This window comes from Oncorhynchus kisutch, linkage group LG27 (assembly GCF_002021735.2).
Source record: "Oncorhynchus kisutch isolate 150728-3 linkage group LG27, Okis_V2, whole genome shotgun sequence".
NCBI lineage: Eukaryota > Metazoa > Chordata > Actinopteri > Salmoniformes > Salmonidae > Oncorhynchus > Oncorhynchus kisutch.
The window spans coordinates 9,541,583-9,565,948 of record NC_034200.2 but is presented as its reverse complement, the minus strand read 5'-3'; the positions used below and the strand labels follow the sequence as shown (position 1 = coordinate 9,565,948).

At 43.3% G+C, this 24,366-nt stretch overlaps 1 protein-coding gene and 1 pseudogene across 1 annotated transcript; one reads left to right on the top strand and one right to left on the bottom strand.

Moving 5' to 3' along the window:
• The first annotated feature begins 1,477 nt into the window (after positions 1 to 1,477).
• LOC109871490 (homeobox protein Dlx2b-like) lies at positions 1,478 to 4,942 on the top strand. Its single transcript, XM_020462388.2, has 5 exons — positions 1,478 to 1,507; positions 2,034 to 2,298; positions 2,930 to 3,111; positions 4,677 to 4,852; positions 4,939 to 4,942. The coding sequence occupies exons 1-5, from the start codon at positions 1,478 to 1,480 to the stop codon at positions 4,940 to 4,942; spliced, it is 657 nt and encodes a 218-aa protein (XP_020317977.2).
• A 1,724-nt stretch (positions 4,943 to 6,666) lies between these two features.
• Positions 6,667 to 9,753, bottom strand: LOC109871489 (methionine aminopeptidase 1D, mitochondrial-like; annotated as a pseudogene).
• Positions 9,754 to 24,366: the final 14,613 nt, after the last annotated feature.

Sequence of the window (24,366 nt, the reverse complement as noted above, 5' to 3'; positions counted from 1 at the left end):
TTAGGAAGGTCTACTTAATGTTTTGTACACTCAGTGTATATGTATGTGTGTGTATGGTAAGATGATCTCTGATCTGTTATTCAGCACTACAGTAAGCTCTGGTTGGATAGTCTCTGAACACACTTCTAATGCTTTATCAAAGCCACCTGGGACCAGAACAGAGAACAGAAGGATGAAGGATGCACCCACAGCCTCTCAACTATTCCAGGAATTTGCCCTGCAATAGATTCTTGGTGTTTCTGGGTAACTGTAAAGTTTGATTTGAAACATACGTTTGGCTTACACAACTTTGCTTTGATAATATAGTAGCAGTAAACTTCATGTTTGTGTTTCTTTTCCTAAACAACACACTGTAGCGACTAAGGGAACAGCCAGAGCTGGGTTTGAACCGGCGGCCCTGTGGAAATATGGTGAGTGCACGACCACATGCCAAGATCCTGACATGTTGGTAGAAGCTGTGGCACACACACAGTTGTCAATGTCACTTCTTCACACTCAGTGGACTGAGCATAAATAGCAGTGCAGTGCCATCTACTGGCCAGTTACGTGCCTTAACAGGTACAGTAGTCCTACATGCATCCTCATGACTCAACACTGATGTGAAGGCAATGACCTGGAACTAGACAGGTGATGATCAATTCCTGGTGGGCATCCACCTTGTTGCTTTCACTTAGCCTGTGTTTTCAGATCAAGGCAGATGAAGAAGAGGAAGCCACTTTAGACTATTGAGATGCAGCCCAGCCTAGTCTATGCCACACTTGCTGTTGCTGCTGTTGATCATGATTTACACACAGAGTATACACAAAATTAAGAACACCTGCTTTTTCCATGACATAGACTGACCAGGTGAAAGCTATGATCCCTTATTGATGTCGCTTGTTAAATCCACTTCAATGAGTGTAGATGAAGGGGAGGAAACAGGTTAAAGAAGGACTTTTAAGCTTTGAGACATTGTGTATGTGTGCCATTCAGATGGTGAATGGGCAAGACAAAGTATGTGAGTGATTTTGAACTGAGTATGGTAGTAGGTGCCATGCACACCGGTTTGAGTGTGTCAAGAACTGCAACACTGGGTTTTTCCACGCTCAACAGTTTCCCGTGTGTATCGAGAATGGTCCATCACCCAAAGGACATCCAGCCAACTTGACACAACTGTGGGAAGCATTGGAGTCAACATGGGCCAGCATCCCTGCGGAACTCTTTCGACACCTTGTAGAGTCCATGACCCAACGAATGGAGGCTGTTCTTGGGGGTGAAAGGGGGTGCAACTCAATATTAAGAAGCTCTTGCTAATGTTTTGTATTTACAGTCGAGTAGGTGGTAAGACGATGTGTGGTGGGCACACACAGAGTGTAAATATACCCCCTGTCATCTCAGTCAGCTGTAATGGTTGTTTGGCGCCATCGGTAATTATCAAGTGTGTACAGGGTGGCGAAGTGTTTGGCGGCTTGTAGCAGTATCACACGAAGACCGCCAGATGCCGCCGTCACCTCCTGCCCATCTGAAGGTGAGTTGGAGCAGAGAGTGCGCTACAATTATCCAAAGCCTTCAACATTATTTGCGTGAAAAGGTTAACGTTGTCCATCCCCCCCCCCCCCCCCCATAAAAAAAAAGAATAAATATAAAACATTTGTCAATATATGACTGTATTATAAGGGTTTTGAAGACAAGGTGCACAAGGTCAAGGAGATTTTTCTTTGGCTTCTTGCCCACCCGTCTCCCGGTTCATGTCACACCAGACTATTCATACCACAGACTGTCTCATCCAGAGGAGCAGATTCATTCCGTTTTCCTGGATACCAGAAGATGACACCACTCAACCACATATAGGCTACAGTATGGACTAAAAACAGAAGAGCGGTTGACTTATTATTTACAATTCGGGCTATCACAATAACTTTGGGCAATCTGATCAATTTATGAATGAGAGGCAATCAATGGAGACTTGAACATTGGAGAACAACATTTTGAATAGAATTCTCCCTGGAGGACTTCGCACAGGTTTGCATAGGGATATGGTGCCATAACTTTAGACTGTTGCCACAGCTATGCAATCAACTCCCTACAGCATGCACGAATCACAGGAATATCCAACCTTACCGATTTCAACTGCTACAGGGGGCAATTTCTTCCCTAACCAACTGCATCAGCTCGAGTTTGAAGTCAATTCGTTTCTTCCCGGTGGTTATAATGGGAATAACGCTCACTACAGTCCCGAGATTTATGAGTTTGGGTTCCCAACCTCATATGATTGTTATGGATCATATACGGGCTCTTCCTCTCTCACCACGGACACAGGTGCGTAACGTGATTCATATCTATTGTATAATCGAACCTGTTTATTCCAGTGTAGATGTGCCCATGATCACTGAATTTCACAGTTTTCTGCTCCCAAGTTTGTATGCATCAATTACGCACAGGCACATCCAAACCTGACAGCTAATGGGCAATACACTCCTTTGTAGAAGATGAACATAAAGCTATTTGTTCTTTCTCACAGAAAGATGAGAAGGATCCAGATGTCAGAATGATACATATTGATCATTAAATTACACTGTCTGCTCCAAAATGTGGATAAATCAATAACAAGCAATTAAGCACAATTATGCACATCCACAAGTGAGAGCAAGGCAGCAGTAAATTAAGTGGAGAGGGCAGAACAGTCAGAAAGCCAAAGCCAAAACTTTCCTTTTATGACTAGCCTATACTTTCCCTTTTAGTAGCCTATGATGTGGCAATTTCTGTACTTTTCAGAAACATTGTGTTGGTTCTTTATGCCAGGTTTTGTTTTAAACCTAGTGCACAGGCTATATTGTGTAAATCAATGATAGGCTTACCTCCCGTGAACAGACCAAATAACACAACATTTTAGTTCTGGGTTAACCAAGATTAATGACAAGCCTGCTAATGATCATACACATTTTCTCAGAGAAAGAGAAGGAGACAGAAGTCAGAATGGTAAAGGGAAATCCAAAGAAAGCCCGGACGCCTAGAACAATCTACTCCAGCCTGCAGCTGTGTGTGCTCCAGAGCAGATTCCGAATTAGGCAGTATCTGGCGCTACCTGAACGCGCGGAGATCGCCGCGTCACTGGGACTCACACAAACACAGGTGCGCTATGTTAATTTTCTGACCATGATGGAGGATTTTAAATAGCATTATATTAATTAAGTTAAATATATTTCATACAGTTGAAGTCGGAAGTTTACATACACCTTAGCCAAGTACATTTAACTCAGTTTTTCACAATTCCTAACATTTAATCCTAGTAAAAAATTACCTGTTTTAGGTCAGTTAGGATCACCACTTTATTGTAAGAATGTGAAATGTCAGAATAATAGTAGAGAGAATTATTTATTTCAGCTTTTATTTCTTTCATCACATTCCCAGTGGGTCTGACTTTTACATACACTCAATTCATATTTGGTAGCATTGCCTTTAAATTGTTTAACTTGGGTCAAACGTTTCGGGTAGCCTTCCAAATGCTTCCCACAATAAGTCGGGTGAATTTTAGCCCATTCCTCCTGACAGAGCTGATGTAACTGAGTCAGGTTTGTAGGCCTCCTTGCTCGCACATGCTTTTTCAGTTCTGCCCACACATTTTCTGTGGGATTGAGGTCAGGGCTTTGTGATGGCCACTCCAATACCTTGACTTTGTTGCCCTGAAGTCATTTTGCCACAACTTTGGAAGTATGCTTGGAGTCAAGCTTTAACATCCTGACTGATGTCTTGAGATGTTGCTTCAATATATCCACATCATTTCCCTTCCTCATGACGCCATCTATTGTGTGAAGTGCACCAGTCCCTCCTGCAGCAAAGCACCCCCACAACATGATGCCGCCACCCCCATGCTTCACGTTTGGGATGGTGTTCTTCGGCTTGCACGCCCTCCCCCTTTTTCCTCCAAACATAACGATGGTCATTATGGCCAAACAGTTCTATTTTTGTTTAATCAGACCGGAGGACATTTCTCCAAAAAGTATGATTTTTGTCCCCATCTGCAGTTGCAAACCGTAATCTGGCTTTTTTAAGGCAGTTTGGGATTGATTTGCACTTTTCGCACACCAAAGTACGTTCATCTCTAGGAGACAACGCATTTCCTTCCTGAGCGGTATGACGGCTGCGTGGTCCCATGGTGTTTACACTTGCATACTATTGTTTGTACAGATGAACGTGGTACCTTCAGGCGTTTGGAAATTGCTCCCAACGATGAACCAGACCTGTTAAGGTCTACAATTTTTTTCTGAGGTCTTGGCTGATTTCTTTTGATTTTCCCATGATGTCAAGCAAAGAGGCACAGAGTTTGAAGGTAGGCCTAAAAAATACATCCACAGGTTCACCTCCGACTTATGTCATGTACAAAGTAGATGCCGACTTGCCAAAACTATAGTATGTTAACAAGAAATTTGTGGAGTGGTTGAAAAACGAGTTTTAATGACTCCAACCTAAGTGTATGTAAACTGTAGGTGCACTGTATATAAGTGTAATATCCTTGCTGGAGATGTAAGGTACTTGACTGGAGGTAGCAGTGCGCTTGTACATATGATGGGAATTTCAAACATCCCCTATACTTCTGCATGTCTACTCCTCTCCCTGCATGTCTACTCCTCTTCCTGCATGTCTACTCCTCTCCCTGCATGTCTACTCCTCTCCCTGCATGTCTACTCCTCTCCCAGGTGAAGATCTGGTTCCAGAACCGTCGCTCCAAGTTGAAGAAGCTGTGGAGAAACGGGCAGATGCCACCAGGACAGCAGGAGACCCCCTGTGACTCCACTCGGTCCAGCAGCTCTCCTCGACCAACAGCGGTGCACTGGGGCCCCCAGAATCACAGGATTACAGAGATAAGCAAAGAGTGGGACTTTATGCCTCCGAACACAAGTGCCCCGTCATTTTACAGTAACTACTCTTGGTACTCATCTGACTGTGGCACTCTCCCAGCTGAATCCCGTACTACATCAGCAATCTAGTCCTACAGATGATGTGGGGTCAATTTACGGGACCAAAGATACTGAAAACCTGCAAAAGGGAAAAGCTGTATGTGTATGTTGTACTCCAATGTTTTGACTAGTTTATTTCAATGAATTCCTACACGTTTGAGATTAACATTGTTGAGATTCAATATTGTGTAACAAATGTGCCATGTTGTACAGAAAGGAAGAATGTAGCCTATGGAATTTATCCTCTACGGGATCGGTGTCCCTAAACCAGGATGTTTGCTGTTAACGTGCGCTAATGTGACTAGAATGACGTTGTAAGTAACAGCAAACTGTCCAGGACATAGACATGTCTTATATGGGCAGAAAGCTTCAAATGATTGTTAATCTAACTGCACTGTCCAATTAACAGTAGCTATTACAGTGAAAATATACCATGCTGTTGTTTGAGGAGAGTGCACATCAAAACGCTTTTACCATGGCAATTGGTTTGATACATTCACCTCTGAAGGTAAATAATGTACTTCCATTCAGTAACCTTGCTCTGATTTGTCATCCTGAGGGTCCCAGATATCAAATGTAGCATAGTTTTGTTTGATAAATCCATTTTTATATTCAAATGTAGGAACTACAGTTTGAACCCCTGTTTTCTCTGGCCCCACACCCACTCCACCCACACAACTAAATGTGTGAAGGTTAGTGTCTTTTCTGTAGGGAATCTAATTATCCATCATGTATGACATTCCTGGGAGGGTGTAAACTAAAAAAAAATATTACAATAGCATATTGTATGTTCTCTATAGTTATGTACTTGAAGATGTATCAATTGATGAATTCGGCTCATTTCTTGCATTTCAAAGATGATGGAACAGATCAAATGTGTTTATATTCTCCGATATTAATTTCACATGTCCACACACTTTAAAGTGTTTCCTTTCAAATGGTATCAAGAATATGCCTATCCTTGCTTCAGGTCCTGAGCTACAGGCAATTAGATTTGGGTATGTCATTTTAGGTGCTAAAAAAAAGGGGGGGGGGGGTAAGATCCTGAAGAGGTTTTAAAGGGATAGTGCAAGATTTTGGCAATCAACCCCTTTTTCTACTTACCCAGAGTCAGATGTACTCATGGATACCATTTTTATATCCCTGCATGCAGTTTGAAGGAAGTTACTAACTAGCGCCAGTGCAATGACTGGCAGTCTATTGGAACAGCTAGACTTCCAGTCAATGTGCTAATACTAGTTAGCATTTGCGCTAACGCTACTGTAGTACCTATGACTTAATCGGACTCTGGGTAAGTAGAAAAAGGCCTTGACTGACAAAATCCTACCCGATCCCATTAAAATACATCACGTCAGTAGAATCAGTCTCCTCAGTGATATAAATAGGACATGGTTCCTAATTGAACAAGAACGAGTACAAAATAAGTCGCTAACAATGTAGAGCTGGAGGATGATGTCATTAGAGATTATCAGAAAATATTATGAAGCCAAACACAGCATCAATAACATCCCATCATGACATAATCAGCCCAATAGACGTACGATACTCTGCAAACCTTGCAGTCCTAACAACGTTAACACAGGATAATCTTATGATGATGTCAATCATAGCAAATAATGTGCTCCTCTGATTGTAATCAATTTGATTTCATGAATTGAAAAGTCCTAGTCCAAATAAATTATATTATTATATTGTTTCCAAATATTTTGTCAGACAAAAAAGTGAAATGTCAATTAGGATATTTTGCAACGTTAACACACACACACTCACTAAAGTTGACATCAATACACACTGATATACATAGGAAATGTGACTGACCTATAGTGAAAGACATCCCTTCACCCATGGTCATATCATTGTCATTAGCTGTCTGATGAAAGAGATATTTCGGATTTGTCCAACATAGAGTAGGTGAACCACAGAAAACTGTTGCTGTGTTGTACTTACCGTGGTGCAAAATGACTGGGTGGCCATGGAAGTAGGAGCCTATGCCATGTCCAATAAAGTAGGGACATGGCATGGAAACCATTGGAGTGGGTTATACCACTGTAGGGACAGTAGATTACACAATCCTGTGTGTGTGTATCTGATAGTGTTTCCTATAACACACAGTGGAGCCCCAGGTTTACAGGCAGCGATAGCCTCGTCTCTACACTTCTTGGCTGTCTCTGCTAGCTTTTGCCCAACCTCGTCCACACAGCCTATCAGGAATGTCTAGGAGGTGTCACCATGGTAACCCTCCAGATAGACCTGATGAATGGGGGAGGAGGATCAGGAATGTGGATTGTGCATAAGAGGGATAAAACTCAAGGTCAAATCAACGTTGATAATGTCTCCATCTTGTAGTTGCCGGGTGTCAGGTATGCCATGGCAGACCACGTTATTGACGAGGTGCAGACTGATTTGGGGAAACCCCCATATCTCAGGAGGAGAAGGGTATGCGTTGTGACGAATCGTCTCCTGGTGGACGATGAAATCTATCTCCTCTGTCGTCATGCCAACCTGGGGTCAGAGATGAAAACAAGGATGTTATTAACGTGGAATGTCTTACTCTATCTCACTATATCACAGGAACATCTGCGTCCAGCCAGCAACAGTATTTGTCTGGCTAGCTGGCAGGCTCTCGTCAGGCCCTGGATCTGCTCCTGGTCTTTGATCTCTATGTAGTCTGGCCAGCCAGGAAGGCCTGTCTATCTGTCGCCCCCACCTCCCGCTAGCACAGCAGGCTGCTAGCTTGCACACAGTGTCGCTTCCACCTGCTATGCACCAGAGAAAACCCGTGCCCGAAAGGCGGGGGCGAAGGACAAAGTCTACGGGTCGCCCCCCACTAACACAGTAGGAGGGAGGCTGGGGCGAGACAGTAGCTGTGTTCGAATACCCATACTACATATTTAATGAGTATAAAACTACATACTATTAGTTAATTGTAGTATACTGTAAACGTACGGTATCCTTTCAGTTGAGCGTCCTCACACTTCGTCGGAAGTTGATGTTGTTGCTATGCAACCTCTTGCTAGCGTAACAAATTACTAGCTAACGTTAATTCATTGTTCTGCGCTCTGGTACTCAGACGAGAGTGCTCTGAAATCGGAGTAGATAGCCAGAGCGAATTTAGGAAAGCACCCTAGTGTCCAGCTAAGCTAACAATGGCGTGATTAATCAAGTCAATAAACGTTGTGTAGTTAGTTAGATAACATATAGTTAATATACTGGCAAATGTAATGTATAAGTAGTCAACTATAACGTTAGGTAGCTAGCTAACAACATACTGCTGTAATGATACGCTATGTGGTTCGTAAGGACAGGGTAGCTAACAAATTGTCAGCCAACATAACTGAATAAGGTAACTTATTTGAAAAGTCATTACTTTATTACATTGCTCAATATTTTCTTAACATTTGTCATAATTAGTTAAAGCAATGAATTTGTATCCACTCTCGTACTTCGACTGCATATTTCCTCCATTTCATTCAAATCTGGAAACAATGTGAAGCCACACCAATTTCCTGATTGCATTATGGGCCCTAAAATACGGAAATAGTGTCCTCTGCATTTATATTTAATATTTTGGAGAATTTAGTACGACATAGGTGCATGTCGCCACCTTCTGTATTGGCTATGTATCAGCCTACTATTCCGTAGTTTGAATTCATCAAAAAAATTGCGCTGCCAACCATCCTTGCACCCATTAAAACCTCAACATCATTCCACTACTTTGGCCTCATCTGTACTTCAGTGTTGCAGTGTCATTACAGCCTGGGGTTCGATCCCAGGCTATGTCATTATCGGCTGTGACCGGGAGTCCCATAGGGCGGTGCACAATTGTCCGGGTGAGGAGAGGGTTTGGCCAGGAGGGCTTTACTTTGCTCAGCGTCCTCTAGGGACTCGTGGTGGTGTTTCCTCACATTGGTTCGACTGGCTTCCAGGTTAAGTGAGCGGTTGTTAAGAAGCGCTGTTTTGCGGGTCATGTTTTGGAGGACGCGTGACTCGACCTTCGCCTCTCCCTAGCTTGAGGATAAACATTTTTAAAAATGCAAATGCTAACTGACTTCTGCAGTAAAATCATGTCCACCTAAGTACTACATTTTCCACCGATACTACACATTCCTTTGTCACATGTCCTCCTAAACACTTCTCACATCTAGGAATCTCCCTCCTACACACTGCTGCCACATGACCATACGCTTGACACCTTAAACACTAATGGATTTGGAGTAAAAGGTATCAAAGGATAACTGACACATCCTGACTTCATCAGAAGTCAGTAGTATAGTGTGTTCTCTGTTTCACCACGCTCTCTCTGCGTCACACCAAATGATGAGCGTCACAGACAATCGTCACAGGGAATCTTCAACTTCAGTTGATCTTCTTCAACACCTCACCATTCCAGTTATCACTCCTTGCAATGGCGCCCTGCTCTGGAAAGGAAAAAAACGTCACAATTCTTGTCCCCGGTCAAGTGGTGTGTGGCACACGCTCCCTCTGGATGACAAAGACGCAACAAATCTACACGATTTCACTACGAGTCACTTTCACAGATCCAACATTCCCCAGTCTCTTCTTTACCCAACCTGATACCACATATGGATCAGCCAGAAGGCAAGGATCCATTCTCTCCAAAACACTGCACCTGCCACCACAGTTAACTCACTCTTGTTCAATTTCCTTCTATAGCTCTTCCAATTTCCTTCTGTAGGTCTTCTGTGTGATCCACCATTCCCATATTTACTTATATGTTCCACTTTTCTCCTTTTTTTCCTACCCGCCATCTTACCCCCACCTCATCCGTGGGCCTCAACTCTTTCTCAAAATCCATTGGATGAGAAAGCCAGAGGCCCCTCATGGATTGGATTTGCATAGATTCAATCAACATAAAATTCTGTTCAAGACAAGCAAGCACACATATTTTCTTCAGGAAATGTCCTTGTCTAGTTCAGTGTAGGCTATTTTTCAGTCCATGTCCCAGTCAAAGTTAATTTATTAAACAATCAAATGTTAAATGTCATAATATTTTCTGAGCTTCATCATCACCTTTTTATAGTGTACGAAAGCATACTTCTTGGTTTACGAACAGGGCCAGATTAAGAAATCATAGGCCCCTCGTATTGGCAATAGCCAATCTCAAAATGAGCTACAGATTACCTACAGATTGAGAGTTATTGAGAAAGAAATGTTTTTATTGGTTTTACAGACAGATTAGGCTTCTCTTGTCAGCAGTAGGCATTTGCTTTGCAAACTGTACTGTTTTTTTTATCTGCAAAAGGCAAACAGACATCCGCAACCAACCATAGATATATAATTCATAGATGGCAGTTCCCATTCAAGTCAGAACTGTTATACATTGCTAGTGTACCCATGAGTTCAACAGTGAAATTGCCAGGGTAAGAGGTTACAAAACCTTACTATGGATTATATGTATATGGCCCCAAGGAACAAGCTGTAGCCTATATTTGGTGCGCATACTGCCCAAACTGCGGCCTTCCTGACTGTAGGCATACAGGTAACTGCCAAAATAAAGGAAACACTTGAGTAAACAAGGGATACAAAGTATATGTTATGGTGTGGAGTGCATTCTCCTGGCATGGTTTATGTCTACTTGTAGAATCTATGCCAAGAAGCATTAAAGCTGTTCTGGCAGCTTGTGGTGGCACAACACCCTTTTAAAATTCTATATGTTGGTGTTTCCTTAATTTTGGCAGATACCTGTATATACTTGGGATAAGTCTTAATCCACTGTTATTTTTTTCTATAAACCTTCGATCGTCTGTGGCTAAATTATCCTCTCTGATATATTTATAAAATTGAGAGTGGGATTCTGCTGTTGGATAAAAAAAAATTGCGTTTATTTTTTAGAATCTTGGGCCCAGCCCCCGACTCACACAATTGACCAGTCACATTGATTTATTATGCCGTTTTTTTTTTAAAGCAGCGCCCCCCAGTTACCCATGTGGACCGCCTAACTAATCTCCTCCGCTCATCTGATGATTAGCAGAGCAGCAGCAGCAGGCTGTCTACACTCAGTGAGAGTGGGATCCTGAGTCTTCCTGTGTTTGGCGTTTGCAGTAAAAAATCAAATACATGTACACTGTCGTGTCTTTACTATCATTAAATTGAAGACTTAGTTTTTATCAAAGATTCTCTGTAATTAGTATTATGCGATTAAACATGTAACTGTAAGTAACTAGGAAGTCGGGGCACCAAGGAAAATATTCCGATTACAAAGTTATAAATTCCTAATATAACTTTTCAGATATTTTATATCTGATCAATTAGTCTTCGAATGAATGAATTATTTACTTTACCTCACGTTAGTCTCATTCCAAACGTCGTAAATTGTTGGTTATCTGCACAAACTCAGTCTTCACTATGAGTCATCCATACATCAATTGCCTTAAATCATTTATTTACTCACTAAGTAATTCACAGAAATGCATAAAGAAACAAACAAAGTAAATATGGTTACAAGAAATGATAGGGGAATGTGCCCCTAGTGGGCTAAACCGGCATGGCGACTTGTTGTACAAAAGGGAAGTGGGGGTCGACTGAGAAGACAACGCACAGTTGATAATTAGAACAATTGAAATGCTAATCCTTTGCACATGAACGCTCACTCGTTATGGAACAATTGCAATCAATCAATATATTTACGCTCAGTGTGTCGTCTTGATCGTGTTGAAAAGTTAGTTTCTGTTGGAGAGTTTCTGTTCTCTCTCTCTCTCTCTCTCTCTCTCTCTCTCTCTCTCTCTCTCTCTCTCTCTCGTGGATAGTTCAGAGTGACATTCATTCATGTTGTTGTAGAATCGATGTCTCGGCGGTTGTCGTTCTTCACGTTCAATGATACCGAATTCCTAGCTACAGACTAGTAATTAATATCAAAGACTTGTTCTTATTCTGTCGGTATCGATAGTCTAAGAGTTTAACCACGTGGTATGGTTAAAAGATTCAGCAATGGTCTGCAACCTTTGTCCTTTCGTAATGGAGAAAAACATGGTCTAGTGAGAATTTCTCAAAGTTGGGGTTTTAGGTAGGAGTTGCAGAAAAGGGCCTGTCCCAGGATGCCCGACCATAACTGTGCTCATGGGCGGTCCTCTGATTTAGTTCCATTCAAAAGGGAATTGGAGTTTCCTTCATTAAAAAGTCCAAAATCACATTACACAATTTTACAAACAGTATCATTCTGACTCATTCATCTTATACAACAATTAGATGTAAACCTCATATCTGAGGCTATTAAATAAACAGCGTTATGGTAATGTGGCCGCACCGTCTCCCATGAGCCTCACCAAAATGTAAAAAACGGACCAGTTCGTAGCTGGATTCTTCACCGAACTTTTAGACCTTCTCCGGAACATAAATGTTTTTCGGACCTCAAGTGGAAGAAATTCCATTGTTCTCTATGAAACTTCACTCTCTATACTGTGTGGCCATGAGGCAGGATCTTCCTGGAATGTACGACCTCTCTGACCACAGCAGCCTAGTTGAAGGAGGCAGGGAGAGGGGGATGGGGCTTGCTTTACCCAAAGAGGGCAACGTCATATATTTCTGTAATTAAAAAAAGAAATGTTTTGCTGCCTCTTAGGCCACCCATGAGCCTGTGCCCGTGCTTCTACACCTGCATTGCTTGCTGTTTGGGGTTTTAGGCTGGGTTTCTGTACAGCCCCGGTAAACCTCTGCATTAATCCGGCCCTGCTTACGACCACACCAGCCTGAATATGTCTGATCTCAGCTAAGCAGGGACGGGCCCGGTTAGTACTTGGAGACCGCCTGGAAATGCCAGAAGCTGTAAGCTTTTTGTCCAGTAGGGTGTACTCATCTGTATTATCAAGGAGCAACCAATTAATCTTTTATTCATCAAATCAAATTTGATTTATCACATGCTCCGAATACAACTGGTGTGGACCTTACAGTGAAATGTTTACTTACAAGCTCTTTCCCAATGATGCAGCGTTAGAAGAAGAAGAAAAAAACTACAAAAACATGAGAAATAAAACACAAGAATGACGCAATACCAAGCATTAGGAACACCTTCTCATATTGAGTTGGACCTCTCCATTTTGCCCTCATAACAGACTTAATTTGTCGGGGCAGGGACTCTATAAGATGTTGAAAGTGTTCCACAGGAATGCTGGCCCATGTTGACTCCAATGAATAGCTGGATGTTCTTTGGATGGTGGACCATTCTTGATACACACTGGAAACTGTTGAGCGTGAAAAACCCAGCAGCGTTGCAGTTCTTCACATAAATTTGTGTGCCTGGCATCTACTACCAAACCGTGTTCAAAGGCACTTAAATCTTTTGTCTTTCTATTTCACATTCTGAAATGGTCTAAGCTAGAGGGCGACCGATTATGATTTTTCAACGCCGATACCGATGCCGATTATTGGAGGACCAAAAAAGCCGATGCCGATTAATCGGACGATTTTTATAAAATGTATTTGTAATAATGACAATTACAACAATAATGAATGAACACTTATTTTAACTTAATACTGTATAGTACATCAATAAAATCAATTTAGCCTCAAGTAAATAATGAAACATGTTCAATTTGGTTTAAATAATGCAAAATCAAAGTGTTGGAGAAGAAAGTAAAAGAGCAATATGTGCTATGTAAGAAAGCTAACGTTTCAGTTCCTTGCTCAGAACATGAGAACATATGAAAGCTGGTGGTTCCTTTTAACATGAGTCTTCAATATTCCCTGGTAAGAAGTTTTAGGTTGTAGTTATTATAGGAATTATAGGACTATTTCCCTCTATACGTCTCAGCCTCCAGTATTTATGCTGCAGTAGTTTATGTGTCGGGGGGCTGGGGTCAGTTTGTTATATCTGGAGTACTTCTCCTGTCCTATTCGGTGTCCTGTGTGAATCTAAGTGTGCGTTCTCTAATTCTCTCCTTCTCTCTTTCTTTCTCTCTCTCGGAGGACCTGAGCCCTAGGACCATGCCCCAGGACTACCTGACATGATGACTCCTTGCTGACCCCAGTCCACCTGGCCATGCTGCTGTTCCAGTTTCAACTGACCTGAGCCCTAGGACCATGCCCCAGGACTACCTGACATGATGACTCCTTGCTGTCCCCAGTCCACCTGGCCATGCTGCTGCTCCAGTTTCAACTTCCACCTGACTGTGCTGCTGCTCCAGTTTCAACTGTTCTGCCTTATTATTATTCGACCATGCTGGTCATTTATGAACATTTGAACATCTTGGCCATGTTCTGTTATAATCTCCACCCGGCACAGCCAGAAGAGGACTGGCCACCCCACATAGCCTGGTTCCTCTCTAGGTTTCTTCCTAGGTATTGGCCTTTCTAGGGAGTTTTTCCTAGCCACCGTGCTTCTACACCTGCATTGCTTGCTGTTTGGGGTTTTAGGCTGGGTTTCTGTACAGCACTTTGAGATATCAGCTGATGTACGAAGGACTATATAAATAAATTTGATTTGATTTGATATACCATTTGTATTTCATTAACCGTTGACTATTGGATGTTCTTATAGGCACTTTAGTATTGCCAGTGTAACAGTTTAGCTTCTGTCCCTCTCCTCGCTCCTCCCTGGGCTCGAACCAGCAACACAACGACAACAGCCACCATCGAAGCAGCTTTACCCATGCAGAGCAAGGGAAACAACCACCCCAAGGCTCAGAGCGAGAGACGTTTGAAACGCTATTAGCGCGCGCTAACTAGCTAGCCATTTCACTTCGGTTACACCAGCCTCATCTCGGGAGTTGATAGGCTTGAAGTCATAAACAGCGCAATGCTTGACGCACAACGAAGAGCTGCTGACAAAACGCACAAAAGTGCTGTTTGAACAAATGTTTACACCTCTGCCTACCACCGCTCAGTCAGATACTTAGACACTTGTATGCTTGTATGCTCAGTCAGATTATATGCAACGCAGGACACGCTAGATAATATCTGGTAATATCATCAACCATGTGCAGTTAACTAGTGATTATGATTGATTGTTTTTTATAAGATAAGTTTAATGCTAGCTAGCAACTTACCTTGGCTTACTGCATTTGTGTAACAGGCAGTCTCCTTGTGGAGTGCAACGAGAGAGAGGCAAGTCGTTATTGCGTTGGACTAGTTAACTGTAAGGTTGCAAGATTGGAACCCCCAGCTGACAAGGTGAAAATCTGTCGCTCTGCACCTGAACAAGGCAGTTAACCCACCGTTCCTAGGCCGTCATTGAAAATAAGAATGTGTTCTTAACTGACTTGCCTAGTTAAATAAAGGTATAAAAAATACAAATTAAAACTTTTTTTTAATCGGCAAATCGGCTCCCAAAAATACCGATTTACGATTGTTATGAAAACTGCTCTTAAACGCTAGTAAAACCAAATGCATGCTTTTCAACCGGTCGCTGCCTGCACCTGCAGAGCAGTTGGAGGCCACGGAAGGAGTGTTGTATGGCATTGAAGCTTGTTTGGAGGTTAGATAGCACAGTGTCCAAAGACGGGCCGAAAGTATATAGAATGGTGTCGTCTGCGTAGAGGTGGATCAGGGAATCGCCCGCAGCAAGAGCAACATCATTGATATACACAGAGAAATCGGTCGACCTCTAGTATAAGTCATGTCTCAATTGTCTCAAGGCTTAAAAATCCTTCTTTAACTTGTCTCCTCCCCTTCATCTACAGTGATCGAAGTGGATTTACAAGTGACATCAATAAGGGATCATGGCTTTCACCTGGATTCACCTGGTCAGTCTAAGTGATGGGAAGAGCAGGTGTTCTTAATGTTTTGTATACTCAGTGTACAAGGTGTACCAATACCATAACAATATGCAGGGATACGTGGTAATTGATGTAGATATTCACATGTACGCAGGGTTAAAGGATAGTAGCAGCAGTGTATATGGTGGGATATAGTCTACAGATATACAGATAATCCAGGACTCCGGGTGGCCATTGATTAGCAATTCGACAGTCTAATTGCCCCTTGGTCTGAGACTTGATGCTCTATTACTGCTTGCCTGACGGTAGCACAGAGAACAGTCCATGGCTTGGGTGGCTGAAATATGTGGCAATTTTCTGGACCTTCCTTAGACATTGCCTGGTATTAAGATCCTGGATGTGCTTCCCTTGCTTTTTCCTGTAGTCCACGATCAGCTCCATGGCCTTGCTGACATTGAGGGAGAGATTGTTGTACTGGCAGTGTCTCAGACCTACTCCCCGTAGGCACACTTGCAAAACAAGATTTCACCTAATGGGACCCCATTGAAACCCTGCATGCAGAGTTCTGTAAGATTATCCTACATGTCCAGAGGAAAATGTGGGAGCAAACGGTACATATAGGGATAAACGTAATACTGTAGAGCAAAGGTGTACATTAGACCACAAGGGGAAGAGGACACACTTAGAGTGCATTTGCCATTCTGGTAAAAACAGGAAACAAAAAAATAACAGACGTAATGGCCAAAGCCATAAAATGCATAAATGTTTAGGGTAAAATGCATTGTCTATTGTAGAGGACAGGAAACCAAAGCAAGGCCATGAGTGCATAGGACAGCTGGACATACCGAGGTCAGAGGGACACACAAAGGAGGGGGTCAGCCAAATGACCAACTGATGGACTATAGACATGGTACATATATTATTTTTAGGACATGAAGATGCTGAAGGAATGTTAGAAGAGACACATAGTCTACGAGTCCTAATAAGGACAGACATACCAGAGAACACACCAAGCTAAACATAAGGGGCCCATAGGATAAGATGGGCATGTATTATTTTTGGGACATGAAGAGGTCCTGCCACCATTATATCTTAACTGAAAGCCGATATGGGCGTTATTGGGCGTGAACAAGCAGGAAGCACAGATAGAAAGATAATGGTGGCAGATGGATTGAGGGAAGTAACTTCATTTCCATGTGAGATGGACTCATATGTTGTATGTGTATAAATACAGAGCCAGAGCTTAGGGAAGGGAGTTGTTCTGCGGACCAGCTCGGCTTCTGATACTGTATGTTTGTATTAAAAGCCTATATTGAATTCACAAGTTCTTGTAAGTGTTATATTTTGAAACAATTCGCCACGACAAAAACTACAAACAATGCATGCAGGACAGAATTAGGCCAATATCCACTAGTAAAAAAATATTTTAAAAAAGAGCAATTAAGTTTTGGAAACATCTAAAATACAGCGCAATGCAATGCCAAGAGCTGAGCTGAGCAGAGAAAAGAGTCCCCTCATCCAGCTGAGTTCACAAACCTGTTCTACTAACACATTGAAGTCTCAGGGCCAGAACATCCAATCAATCAGAATTAACCAAATGACATCAAAATCAAAACAAATCTACATTACTTATTGGGAAACACAAGCACAAAGCAAAATGCAGTGCTATCTGGCTCTAAAATGACAGTACACCTTGGCAAACTATTTGAACATGGTTCTTGATCAAAACCTTAAAAAAACCTTGACAAAGTACAGGCTCAGCGAGCACAGCCTTGCCATTGAGAAGAGTAGACACATGAAAACATGGCTCCCTCTAGAGGAAAGGCTGTGCAACCACGGGACCACAGCAGAACCTGAGACAGCTGCATTTCCTGACAAAATGTTTAAAAAAATATAAAACAATTAGAGAGTGTAATTTCCCTAAATGTGAAACCTTTATTCAAGGTTTCAAATGACCTCTCTGATGAGGATAGGCTACCCGTCCTGTTGGGGGAGGACGCAGAGAGCTGTGCGTTGGCAGCGCACTACATTGATGTCTGAGAGAGAGAGTGAGAGAGTCCGTGTTAAACTGATGTCAGATCAGCGGAAAGGGGGAAAGTTTACACACAGTGTTTCAAATTTGGTTATGATTTTTATTCACCTGGTGAACAATGGGATGTGAAAAACTTGGAATTTGATATGAGGCCCTATAGACAATCTAGGAAACAGAATATTTAGTTGGCCTTCACAATGTATAGGATTACAGCATTTGGATTAGGCTAATTATTGGATTATTGCTTCAGGGTTTCCAGTTTCCAGTTTCAGTCTCAGAGAGAACCTACAGGCCATTAAATTATTGGTTGACGTCGGGCTGGGCCCAAGCCAGTAGACGGCCCAAGAGGCAAAAAAATTAAATAAACAAAAATAAAAACATTTAAATGTATAATTGTTTTTTTTATCCAACTACAGGAGCCCGCTCTCAATGTTCAAAATACAGCAGAGTGCAACATTTAGCAACAGATGATCAATAGTTTATGAAAACTGTGGAATAAATTGTATCACAAGCACATACATGTATCTGCCAAAATTAAGGAAACACCAAAATAAAGTGTCTTAAAATGGTGTTGCGCCACCACGAGCTGCCAGAACAGCTTCAAAGTGCCTTGGCATAGATTCTACAAGTAGACATATACCATGCCAGGAGAATGCACCCCACATCATAACATATACATTGTATCCCTTGTTTACTCAAGTGTTTCCTTTATTTTGGCAGTTACCTGTATGCCTACAGTCAGCAAGGCTGCAGTTTGGGCAGTATACACACCAAATATAGGCTACAGCTTGTTCCTTGTGGCCATAGATTTATAATCCATAAAAAGGTTTTGTAACCTCTTACCCTGGCAATTTGACTGTTAAACTAATGGGTACAGTAGCAATGGATGCCAGTCCTGATTTGAATGGAAAGTGCCATCTATGGATTATATTTCTATGGTTGACTGGGGCTGTCGGTTCTCGTATTGTAGATTTATTTATATTTGCATGTACAGTTTAGAAATCAGAAGACTAATCTGTCTGTGGAACTAATAGAAACCATTTTTTTCTCAACACCTCCCAATTTGTAGCTAACAGCAGCACTATTTTTCAAAGTAGCTCATTTTGAGATAGGCTATTGCCAAGATGAAGGGCCTATGATTTCTTAATCCGGTCCTGGCTGAGTAAAGCCAAGAAGTATGCTTTGATACACTATAAAAAGGCAATGATGCTCAGGAATAGACTGTATTTTCCTCTTAAGACATTTAATATTTTATTGTTCAATAAATTCACTTCGACTTGGACTGATAAATGAAAATAAGTAATAATAATAATATAATAATACATTAAATAAAAAAGCTGGTGCAATTTGAGACGATTGCATCAAACCCACTAGTCTAGTGTAGTGTGTCCCATCTGTCTTTTTGTGCTAAAGGTTGGGGCGTGCCGTGTGTTAATTTAGCTGTAGTAATCTCGTGACAACATTCCACGGTTTGAGCATTCCATGGGTGATGTAATGATACCGTTTATTGCACGGGTTTGAAATGTGAGCATGAAATTAGACCACTACCTCACTGACCGCTATTCAGATCAATTGATCAATTAACCTGGTCACACCCAAAATAATGTAGTTTGGGAAAACGAATAATAAACCAGGTGTATTCCAGGTGTATTCTGCATGCATAGCCCCATAGGCATACAGGTAACTGCCAAAATAAAGGAAACACTTGAGTTAACAAGGGATACAAAGTATATGTTATGATGTGGGGTGCATTCTCCTGGTATGGTTTATGTCTACTTGTAGACTCTATGCCAAGGCACTTTTGAAGCTGTTCTGGCAGCTCGTGGTGATACAACACCCCTTTACAGTTTTTTACAATCGCTAACATCCTTTTCTATAATCTGTAGTCACATTTCAAAACTCTAAACACAATTAGCACAACATCTGTCTGTTGTGGACCATATCATCAACGCAATTTATGTTGTTTTCACAGAATATGCAACAGGTTTCTAAAATGCTTACATTTTCTTAACATACAAGCTTACGCAATGCCAAAATGATGGATCTTTCTTGTCTTAATTACAAATGCTTGAACACAGCATGCCAGAAATGAAGACATAGTGTTCAAAACCTTAAATATAATATAAAGCCTCTACTTCTGCAACAAACAGCAGCTCAAAAGCTATACTGAAACAGCTGATAAGCATTTTTGAATGAACAGATAATTGAAACATTGAGAAAAAGCTGATTTACTGTAAGTTGTGTAAAATAGACCAACCACAGTTGATTCTAATCTCAATCGAAGACATAGCCAGATGTTGAAGTTCTCTCAATTACATGGACATACACAGTAAAAAGGGGACTCTTTGGATTTATTAGCTGGACCAGGGAGAGGAGTAGCTGGACCAGGGATAGAAGTAGTTGGACCAGGCAGAGGAGTAGCTGGACCAGGGAGAGGGGTAGTTCGACCAGGGAGAGGAGTAGCTGGACCAGGCAGAGGAGTAACTGGACCAGGGAGAGGGGTAGTTGGACCAGGGAGAGGAGTAGCTGGACCAGGCAGAGGAGTAACTGGACCAGGGAGAGGAGTAGCAGGACCAGGGATAGGAGTAGTTGGACCAGGCAGAGGAGTAGCTGGACCAGGGAGAGGAGTAGTTGGACCAGGGAGAGGAGTAGCTGGACCAGGGAGAGGGGTAGTTCGACCAGGGATAGGAGTAGTTGGACCAGGCAGAGGAGTAGCTGGACCAGGGATAGGAGTAGTTGGACCAGGCAGAGGAGTAGCTGGACCAGGGAGAGGGGTAGTTGGACCAGGGAGAGGAGTAGCTGGACCAGGGAGAGGAGTAGCTGGACCAGGCAGAGGAGTAACTGGACCAGGCAGAGGAGTAGCTGGACCAGGAAAAGGAGTAGTCGGACCAGGACAAGGGAGAAGGAGAGGTAGGGGGAGAGGTGTAAGAATGTGTGGTGGTGTTCAAAGGAGAGTAAGAGCTGTTGTCACTGATGAAATAAGAGCCACCATCATGGACCCTGTGATAAACCGTGTTCTATCACTGAGAGAGACTGGTGAAAAAGTCCAGCCTAATACTATGGTCTATCACTGAGAGAGGCTGGTGAAAAAGTCCAGCCTAATACTATGGTCTATCACTGAGAGAGGCTGGTGAAAAAGTCCAGCCTAATACTATGGTCTATCACTGAGAAGAGGCTGGTGAAAAAGTCCAGCCTAATACTATGGTCTATCACTGAGAAGAGGCTGGTGAAAAAGTCCAGCCTAATACTGGACCCATGCAATCATGGGTCTATCACTGAGAGAGGCTGGTGAAAGAGTCCAGCCCAATCTCAGATGGTCAACCTTGGCTTCCATTATCCAGCATTTTCAGCAAACCAACAGGTAAGTAATGCATTTCACAAAGGCTTCTTCTATCATTACTGTTGCTATGTCCCACAGTAACTGTAGGCCACCAGTCCCAATGCAAATACATATGTTGTATTTGTTCCTCTAAAGGACGCAACGTCTTTCTCTCTCTGGGGGAGAAGAGGAAAGCTCATCAGTGAAAACCAAGAGCATGCCATTGTAGGATTGGTCATTGCTGACAATGCAATTAAAACTGAGAGAAATTCAGACCAGAATTGTAGAGGACAACCTGGTATTTCACAGTGTGGAAAGCATCAGGCTCCCATCGCTCAGACTCTGACCAAGCACAGAGTTGGAATGAAACAGTTGTACACAGTTCCTTTTGAAAGGGACAGTGAGTGGGTTCAGTAACTCCGGCACCAATATGTCCAGGTATGGTGTCCATCCAATATGTCTTGTTCTATAGTGAGTTTTACACTATTCTACTCTACATGTAAACATGGGTTACAGCACATATAGTAGGACACACTGAAAATAATTGACACATAGTGTTTGATTTCTTTCAGAATCATGGAGTTGGAGGCTAATCAGACCCCACATTAAATCATTTATGTAGACGAAGCAGGGTTTAACCTTTCAAAAACACATAGGTGGGGAAGAAACGTCATCGGGAAAAGTTAATTGGAAAAGTTAATGTGCCCGGTCAAACATCACAATGTGTGCTGCAATCTCGAGTGCTGGTTTGGTCCTGCAGAAATGCCAGATTGGTCCCTACAACACTGAGTGCCTTTTGTTTTTAGATGACCTGCACCAACAACTGGTGCCAGAAGCAGAAAGAGAACAGCTGGGAGGAAACATGAGGGCATTTATGATTGCATGGGACAATGTAGCATTCCACCAATCACAAACTGGTCTGCAGCCCATCCAAAAATGGTTTCCCTTTTCCTCCCCCCCTACTCGCCTTTCCTCAACCCCATTGAGGAATGTTTTTCTACCTGGAGGTGGAAAGTGTATGATCATCGGCCACATGACCAAATGTCCCTCCTGGATGCAATGGAAGCCGGCTGCAGAGACATCTCAGCTGAAGACTGCCAGGGGTGGGTAAGGCATGACAAGCGTCTCTATCCAAGGTGCAGTGACATCTCAGCTGAAGACTGCCAGGGGTGGGTAAGGCATGACAAGCGTCTCTATCCAAGGTGCAGTGACATCTCAGCTGAAGACTGCCAGGGGTGGGTAAGGCATGACAAGCGTCTCTATCCAAGGTGCAGTGACATCTCAGCTGAAGACTGCCAGGGGTGGGTAAGGCATGACAAGCGTCTCTATCCAAGGTGCAGTGACATCTCAGCTGAAGACTGCCAGGGGTGGGTAAGGCATGACAAGCGTTTCTATCCAAGGTGCAGTGACATCTCAGCTGAAGACTGCCAGGGTGGGTAAAGCATGACAAGCGTTTCTATCCAAGGTGCAGAGACATCTCAGCTGAAGACTGCCAGGGGTGGATAAGGCATGACAAGCGTTTCTATCCAAGGTGCAGAGACATCTCAGCTGAAGACTGCCAGGGGTGGATAAGGCATGACAAGCGTTACTATCCAAGGTGCAGAGACATCTCAGCTGAAGACTGCCAGGGGTGGGTAAAGCCTGCCAAGCGTCTCTATCCAAGGTGCAGAGACATCTCAGCTGAAGACTGCCAGGGTGGGTAAAGCATGACAAGCGTCTCTATCCAAGGTGCAGAGACATCTCAGCTGAAGACTGCCAGGGGTGGGTAAAGCCTGCTAAGCATTTCTATCCAAGGTGCAGAGACATCTCAGCTGAAGACTGCCAGGGGTGGGTAAAGCCTGCCAAGCGTCTCTATCCAAGGTGCAGAGACATCTCAGCTGAAGACTGCCAGGGGTGGGTAAAAGCATGACAAGCGTCTCTATCCAAGGTGCAGAGACATCTCAGCTGAAGACTGCCAGGGGTGGGTAAAGCATGACAAGCGTCTCTATCCAAGGTGCAGAGACATCTCAGCTGAAGACTGCCAGGGGTGGATAAGGCATGACAAGCGTTTCTATCCAAGGTGCAGAGACATCTCAGCTGAAGACTGCCAGGGGTGGATAAGGCATGACAAGCGTTACTATCCAAGGTGCAGAGACATCTCAGCTGAAGACTGCCAGGGGTGGGTAAAGCCTGCTAAGCGTCTCTATCCAAGGTGCAGAGACATCTCAGCTGAAGACTGCCAGGGGTGGGTAAGGCATGACAAGCGTTTCTATCCAAGGTGCAGAGACATCTCAGCTGAAGACTGCCAGGGGTGGGTAAAGCCTGCCAAGCGTCTGTATCCAAGGTGCAGAGACATCTCAGCTGAAGACTGCCAGGGGTGGGTAAGGCATGACAAGCGTTTCTATCCAAGGTGCAGAGACATCTCAGCTGAAGACTGCCAGGGGTGGGTAAAGCCTGCCAAGCGTCTCTATCCAAGGTGCATAGACATCTCAGCTGAAGACTGTCAGGGGTGGATAAGGCATGACAAGCGTTTCTATCCAAAGTGCAGAGACATCTCAGCTGAAGACTGCCAGGGGTGGATAAGGCATGACAAGCGTTTCTATCCAAGGTGCAGAGACATCTCAGCTGAAGACTGCCAGGGGTGGGTAAGGCATGACAAGCGTTTCTATCCAAGGTGCAGAGACATCTCAGCTGAAGACTGCCAGGGGTGGGTAAGGCATGACAAGCGTTTCTATCCAAGGTGCAGAGACATCTCAGCTGAAGACTGCCAGGGGTGGGTAAAGCCTGCCAAGCGTCTCTATCCAAGGTGCATAGACATCTCAGCTGAAGACTGTCAGGGGTGGATAAGGCATGACAAGCGTTTCTATCCAAAGTGCAGAGACATCTCAGCTGAAGACTGCCAGGGGTGGATAAGGCATGACAAGCGTTTCTATCCAAGGTGCAGAGACATCTCAGCTGAAGACTGCCAGGGGTGGGTAAAGCCTGCCAAGCGTCTCTATCCAAGGTGCAGAGACATCTCAGCTGAAGACTGCCAGGGGTGGGTAAAGTCTGCCAAGAGTCTCTATCCAAGGTGCAGAGACATCTCAGCTGAAGACTGCCAGGGTGGGTAAAGCCTGCTAAGCATTTCTATCCAAGGTGCATAGACATCTCAGCTGAAGACTGTCAGGGGTGGATAAGGCATGACAAGCGTTTCTATCCAAAGTGCAGAGACATCTCAGCTGAAGACTGCCAGGGGTGGGTAAAGCCTGCCAAGCGTCTCTATCCAAGGTGCAGAGACATCTCAGCTGAAGACTGCCAGGGGTGGGTAAAAGCATGACAAGCGTCTCTATCCAAGGTGCAGAGACATCTCAGCTGAAGACTGCCAGGGGTGGGTAAAAGCATGACAAGCGTCTCTATCCAAGGTGCAGAGACATCTCAGCTGAAGACTGC